General features: G+C 42.5%; 1 protein-coding gene across 1 annotated transcript in view; it reads left to right on the top strand.

Annotated features, from left to right (window-relative positions):
* Positions 1-4,409: 4,409 nt before the first annotated feature.
* Positions 4,410-7,500, top strand: part of gadd45ga (growth arrest and DNA-damage-inducible, gamma a) — a 3,709-nt gene continuing 618 nt past the window's right edge. Inside the window, exons 1-4 of the mRNA XM_026945839.3 lie at positions 4,410-4,640; positions 5,140-5,247; positions 5,364-5,574; positions 7,183-7,500. The exon at positions 7,183-7,500 is cut by the window's right edge and continues 618 nt beyond it. Of these exons, the coding sequence (XP_026801640.1) occupies positions 4,588-4,640; positions 5,140-5,247; positions 5,364-5,574; positions 7,183-7,296 (486 nt within the window). The 5' untranslated portion in view covers positions 4,410-4,587 and the 3' untranslated portion in view covers positions 7,297-7,500. The remainder of the gene's footprint in view (positions 4,641-5,139; positions 5,248-5,363; positions 5,575-7,182) is intronic.

Raw genomic sequence — 7,500 nt, 5'->3', positions numbered from 1 at the left:
TATTCAGATGTATTAATTATGACTGATCTCTGTGTAAAGCACAGATGAAGGATCTTCATACACCTCTAACACATCATAAGCACTGGTTGTGGGGGCGTGGCTTGTTGTGGGCGTGGCTGTGAGTTGCGTCATCATTTTTAGATAGCTGACAGACTCGAATATTTTCTAGACCGTCCAGTAAAAGAAAAATACAAAAAAAAAAAATACATTAATTAAGTCCTTTAAATGATTAAATGATAATTGAATCAATTCAATGTCACAAAAGCTGTGACAGATTTTGCAGAATGGCACTAGGTTCATCCTTCTACTGTTTTTTCCTTTGGTTCCTGCAGTCAGGTGTTGAAGAGCAGGCCGGCACTCGCACCACTGAGAGCGAGCTAATTACAGCGCTCCAGTCCTGTGAAAGTCTGGTTTCATACATTAACACCCATAACGACTCTTTCTCCAGTATCATGAAAGTAAAAACAGGAAGTAATGTCACACGTTGAACCAATCACATTACTCAGTGTACAGCGCTGAGATCAGACAGCTTACGCACCTGACCGGACCACACCACAGATCTAATGAATCGAACCCCAGACCACCGTTTTCAGGAGGACCAGGAGCCGGTTCCCTGCTCTGCTCCCCGTCTGGACAACAGCGTTCACACTTCACACTCATCTCTGGACTTCAACAGCCCCAAGTCTGGACAAAAGTGTGAAAAGAAGTAAAATCATAATCAAGGAAATGATTAATCATGAATTCATCTTCAGTTAGCTCTTTATCCTGGTCAGGGTCACAGTGGATCCACCATCAGGAATACACCACCAGGCTACAGTACACACACCACAGCCGGGGGAATTTAGCATAGCCAGGCCAACAACCTGCATGTTTTGAAACAGTGGGATGAAACCGGAGAACCCTGAAGAAACCCACACATCATCAGGAGAACATCTGACATTCCACACTGATAGTAATCCGAGCTCAGGATCGAACCGAGACCATGAAGCTGTGAAGAGACAACACTACTCACTACGCCACTGTGCATCTTATCACTAAAAACACTGCGATTTAATGCTAACAACACTAACAGTTGATTCCTTATGATTACAGTTGATTAAGTTCTACAGCTAAACCAATCGAAACCAATTTCCTGTTCGGTTACAAATACATTTGGGTAAAAAGCTGAATAAATAAATGTAATTTACAGAATGTGATGTTAGCAGCATTTACAGTTTAAAGTGTTTAAATGTTGATGTTATGAGTGTTAACTTTTAAAAACTGTGGCAGTAACATGGTGCAAAAATGAACCTGAGGACTTCAAATAGATTTAGGCTCCATGTTTCTCAGTTTAAATATTAGCATATTGTATATCTATATATTTATTACATTTATTTTTACAGTTTGTTTAACAACTCTGAGCTAGCTTAGCTAACTAGCTGCTTAGCTACATTATGCTAATGTGCTTAGCTTTATTTGTAAATAGCAAAAGATGCTAGTAATGCTACTAAGGATGCTAGCTGTAATTCGCTTCATGCTAGTTTTAGCATGTATTTGTAGTGTTTAGCTTTAGCTTTAACTAATAAATATATCTAGAGTTTAGCTTTAACTAATAAATATATTTGTGTTTTTGTGTTTTTTTAAGCTCTGTGAGCGCTGTTGCTGTTCAGAATATATTTATTCTGTTTATTTCTTTAGCTGTGTGACATTTAGCTGTGTGCTTCTGTGCTACGTTTCTGCATCACTTTCTGTATAAACTTTTTCCTCAGAGCAGCAGCGCATCTCCTCCAGCTGAGTTAAATACACTCAGAGTGTATCGAGGACTTTTGATGATGTAAGATTGTGTTGGAAAAAGAGTTTTTGATGGAATATTTCGAATAAATATTACAATATAATATTTTAGTACAGGTGTAATTCCAGGCTGCGGCCACAACGAGGCGCCAAAACTCAATGAAACTGAATTAGAGCTGTTTTCTTTCAGCGGCTTTTGATCCCGGAAGTAAATTTCCCCTTTATTTTTCTTCACAGACTTTCCGTAAAATTGTTCAGTAAAGAATTTAAATTCACACAGAACCTGCGAAATCAATCCATGAATCATCATCAGTGACCATATGAAAATTATTGTTGTTATTTGGATAACAGGAAAGCGTACAAGACTGTTCTTATCCCTGATGAAGGGAAGAACTACAATTCCCACAATGCATTGTGATGGATGACTCGCTTTCTACCAACATTGTTGTGGTGTAATTATTTTCGTCAGATTTATTTAAAAATATTACTCTTATCACTGAGTATTTCTACATGATTATACAGTTATTAGTCTCTATAATCCTTTCAACAAGCGTTGTTTCTGATTTCTGGGTTTGCTGAGCGATTATGGGTAATGTAGTACTAAACCGAGATTCCAGCAATTAAATACATTATTTTAAAAATGAAGATGAAAGCAGGCTGTGTTATAGTTTCTACAGGAGCATCCTTTAGTAATCTCCAAGCTCAGTTTGATCAGGTTTTAGAATTTATTGCAACAAAAAAATTTAAAAATTCTCAGTGGGAAAATGAACAGCATTTTTATTTCCCTGCAACTTTGAGCTTTAGAAAAAAAAAAAATGATAACTTCACCAGCAGGGGGCAGACACACACACACACACACACACACACACACACACACACACACACACACACACACACACACACACACACGGCAGGTGCGGCACGTGCCTATTGTTCCCGTTTGAAATCAGCACGCGGTCAGTAAACAGATGCAAAACAGCGGCTCGTGCACAAAAACAACAACAACAACAAATAGTTAAGTATTTACTTAAAACACCATTCTGCACAATAAAATTAATGTAATGCAATTCATTAAAACATAAATAAATACATGTTCAAAACAGGGGAATAATAATAATAATAATAATAATAATAATAATAAAGCAGGGATTATTTCCGGTTTGTAGTGCACTTATATCCTGTACCTTTATCTGAGTCCCAGTCTCAGTGTTTAGTGCACTTGTGAGCTGTTATTCCATACTGTACCCTCTGTAGTGCTCAGAAACTGGACTGAAGGAATACACACACACACACACACACACCAATATACACACACACAGCTGAGCATCCTCCATCCTCTCTGCACGTTTTTGCACATGTTTACGCTGCTACATTACTCATTATATTATACTGTTCATAGACTGCTACTCTTATGTTTACACTATTTCAGCTACTTGTATTGTTCTCTTGTACTATTTGCACTTTTGTCACTAGGTTCACTTTAAACAGAACTGTGTGCTGGTCGGCGCTGCACTGGGACTCACTGCGCTCGCTGTCTCTCAGTAGTCACTGTACTGTCTTGTACTGTCTTGTGCTGTCTGCACATGTTTGCACTTGTGCACTTTATTGTATAATTTATGTCCCTTGTAGTTCTGTGTTGTTCTGTGTTTCTTATGTGGCACCTTGGTCCTGGAGAAACGTTGTTTTATTTCACTATGTACTTGTATATGACTGAAATGACAATAAACTCCACTTGACTTGACTAGTGCACTTATCTAGGGAGTAACAATCCCACATGCCTCTGCTGAACAGCTAGTGCACTACACAGACTCTGATGTAAAGTAGGGAGCCTTTACCCTGAGAGTCTGTGTATGTAGTGCACTTATTAACGGGTCATCTGGGATCTTAGTCTCTATAAGAGTCACTCCCTACATAGTGCACTTGGATAAAAAGTGTAGCTGCAGCTGAGACTTATTCCGTAGCTTTCGTCGTGCATTAAAGAAAGTGCATCGTTATTTAGGACTCAGCCTAGAGTTTATGAGATTGTTTCACATCCTACTTAGTGCACTTTGGATAGGAAGTGGAGTATTATTTCCTCATATGACTGATTACATTTATCATTATCTTTGTTATTGTTTCATTCCTATTATTTCATATAGTGCACTTAGAGAGTGAGTTAGTATTTGGGATTGAACCCAGAAGCAGTTATTATATAATGAATAATAATATTGTTATTTATCATTACTGGTTTGGGATTGAACCTTGTCTGCACCCTACATAGTGCACTTGGTGAGTAAGTGCAGTTCCAGTGGACACTTTAGTGTTTATAGTGTTATTTATAAAGGATTAACACTGCTGTGTCCTCGTGCTGTAATCCCTGTCATAGTTATTTATTTATTTATTTATTTATTTATTATTAAACACAAACATGTTTTGAAGTTAAAAGGAAAAAAAGCCGCTCCGCTTTGTTATGATGCGTCTCACACCCACGTGGGCCGTGTTACAAGGCAAGACCTCATTTACATATTCAACGACCTCTAGCCAATCAGGAGCGCGTATCGTATCCGAGTGGCTGAGCGTAGCTCTGATTTGCATGTGCCGGAGCCTGTGACCAATCAGAGGCGAGCACGAGCGGAATGTTCTCTCAGCGCTGCAGAGAATCCGCGCGTGCTGAGTTTATAAAGAGGAACCGAAGCAGCTGAGACACACAAAGAGCTGAGAGAGAGAGCATTCATAACCATTCATAACCATTCATAACCGCTCATAGCCGCTCATAGCCGCTCATAGCCCCTCACACAGCGCCCTGCAGCGGATTACACACCGAGCTGAGCTTTAAACATGACTTTTGAGGAGATTTGCCAACAAGAAAACAGCACAGAAACCAGCGACAGGTAATCATCATCTTCATCATCTTCATCATCATCTTCATCATCATCTTCATCATCTTCATCTTCATCACACTAATGATTATTCTGGTTTTATTTAATGCATTACTTTTCTTTACTATCTGCTGTATTTGCATCCTTGTTTACTTTGTTTCCTGCAGTTTTATCAGATTTGTGTTTTTTATTCAGATTTATTCTTCCTTGCTTATTAGAGCTGCTTTACTGAAGTTTAAATTATTGATGCATCATCACACAAACTCCTTTATCTCTTCATGTGTGTGTGTGTGTGTGTGTGTGTGTGTGTGTGCATGTAAACTGCAGTGCTTTAAGTCATAAGGATTATTGTTATTATTTATAGATGAGTAGTGTAGTACAGTCAGTTCTGTGCACGTGCCAGAGTTTATATTAATAACATGGATATTCAAGAGAAGAAGAAGCGTGCATTATAAACTGCTGTGCATTAAAATGAACTCTGTTGTTGTTGTTGTTGTTGTTGTTTGTGTAGCGTGCGCATGCGCAGTGCAGGTCGGGTTCTGGAGGAGGTGCTGGTTTCGTCCAGACAGCAGGACTGCCTGACAGTGGGAGTGTACGAGTCTGCACAAGTCATGAACGTGTGAGTATCTGCTGGATTTCTGAGCCACGTGCATGCGCACAGCTGAACCCTGACCCTGACACGCGTGTGTGTGTGTGCGTGTGTGTGTGTGTGTGCGTGTGTGTGTGTGTGTGCAGGGACCCGGACAGTGTGGCTCTGTGTGTCCTGGCCTCAGGTGAGCAGTATGAGTGGGACGTGGCGCTGCAGATCCACTTCACCCTCATCCAGGCTTTCTGCTTCGACAACGACATCAACATCGTGCGCGTCACCGACACCGAGCGGCTCGCGCACATCGTCAGCGACGCGGGGACGAGCGACGGCGGGGACGCGCACTGCGTCCTGGTCACGGTGAGAGACAGCCATAAACACGCGTGACTTCACTGCATGAGTGTGTTTAGGCTCCGTCCCAAATACCGCCCGTGGAGTGCACTAGCTTAGGGGACTAACTAACTAACTAACTAACTAACTAAATAAATCACAGCCTTTCTCTGTGTAAGTAGTGCACTAGCTAGGGAGTAGGGTATATCAATGCAGGTGTTCTTATATATATTTATGTGAGCTTATTGAACACTACACCCTATCTAGTGCACTACATGGCCACTACAGCACCGTACTGAGTATACGCATGAACAACATACATTCAACTTCAGTGGTAGTTTGACAGAACTCGCAGGACGGTATCCAAGGGTGTTGCTAGGAAGTTGCTCTATTCTATGTGGTTGCTAGGGTGTTGCTAGGTGGTTGCTATGCTATACCATGTTGTTGCTTGGTGGTTGTTGTGCTGACCCAGTTGGTTGCTAAGTTGTTACTAAATGGTTGCTATGCTAACCCAGTTGGTTGCTGGGGTGTTACAAGGTGGTTGCTATGCTATCCTAACTTGTTACTAGGTTGTTGCTAGGTCGTTGCTAGGTGGTTGCTATCCTAACCCAGTTGGTTGCAAGGGTGTTACTAGGTAATTGCTATGCTATCCCAGGTGGTTGCTAGGGTATAGCTAGGTGGTTGCTATGCTGTACAAGGTGGTTGCTAAGGTGTTACTAGGTAGTTGCTATGCTATCCCAGGTGGTTGCTAAGTTGTTGTTAGGTAGTTGCTATGCTAACCGAGGTGGCTGCTAGGGTGTTGCTAGGTGTTCCAACTGGTTGCTAGGTTGTTACTAGGTGGTTGCTATGCTATCCCAGGTTGTTGCTAGGTTGTCGCTAGGTGGTTGCTATGCTATCCCAGGTTGTTGCTAGGGTGTTGCTAGGCACACGTTTGTGATACAGGTGTGGTTGCGTGTCTGATGTAGTGCACTCAGAGGGAGGTTTAGGGGTTAGTGTTTAGGGGTTTAGGGGTTAGTGTTTAGGGGTTAGTGTTTAGGGGTTTAGGGGTTAGTGTTTAGGGGTTAGTGTTTAGGGGTTAGGGTTCAGGGGTTTAGTGTTTAGGGGTTAGGGTTAGTGTTTAGGGGTTAGGGGTTAGGGGTTAGGGTTCAGGGGTTTAGGGGTTAGTGTTTAGGGGTTAGGGGTTAGGGTTCAGGGGTTTAGGGGTTAGTGTTTAGGGTTCAGGGGTTAGTGTTTAGGGTTTAGGGTTCAGGGGTTAGTGATAGTGTTTAGGGTTCAGGGGTTAGTGGTTAGGGGTTTAGGGGTTAGGGTTTAGGGGTTAGTGTTTAGGGTTCAGGGGTTAGGGGTTAGGGGTTTAGGGGTTAGGGTTTAGGGGTTAGTGTTTAGGGTTCAGGGGTTAGGGTTTAGGGTTTAGGGGTTAGGGGTTAGTGTTTAGTGTTTAGGGTTCAGGGGTTAGGGTTTAGGGGTTAGTGTTTAGGGGTTAGTGTTTGTGATGGTGCCTGTGTAAAGTCACTTAACTCTGTTAGGGATCATATCGTTTAAAATAACATTATACCCTACATAGTGCACTTCATTTAGGGAAGCATGCGGTATTGTAGAATTCCCAGCTAATGGAAGGCCACTTCCTGTTTCTCTCCTCAGAGGCGGAGCGAGGCGGCGTGGAAGGATGCGGGTCTGGAGAAGCTGAGTGTGTTCTGCGAGGAGCGCAGGAGTGTGTGTGAGTGGGTTCCGACCGTCACACTCCCCGAGCGCTGAAGTGCACTAGACGGCTGCGTCTCAATCACACCAACCACAGAGCGGGCGAGTGTCCCGGCTGTGACGCCGTCCTGCCTGAGAGGGGCTTCGTCTGGACCGAACCGGAGCCGTGTGTGTGTGTGTGTGTGTGTGTGTGTGTGTGTGTGTGTCGGTCTGCGGCGAGCGTACGGAGAGGAGAGGAGAGCATGCTAGTGGACTAGTGTG

The sequence above is a fragment of the Pangasianodon hypophthalmus genome, chromosome 8 (assembly GCF_027358585.1).
Source record: "Pangasianodon hypophthalmus isolate fPanHyp1 chromosome 8, fPanHyp1.pri, whole genome shotgun sequence".
NCBI lineage: Eukaryota > Metazoa > Chordata > Actinopteri > Siluriformes > Pangasiidae > Pangasianodon > Pangasianodon hypophthalmus.
Note: the sequence above shows the minus strand (reverse complement) of the source record. Positions and strands in the feature narration are given on the sequence as shown.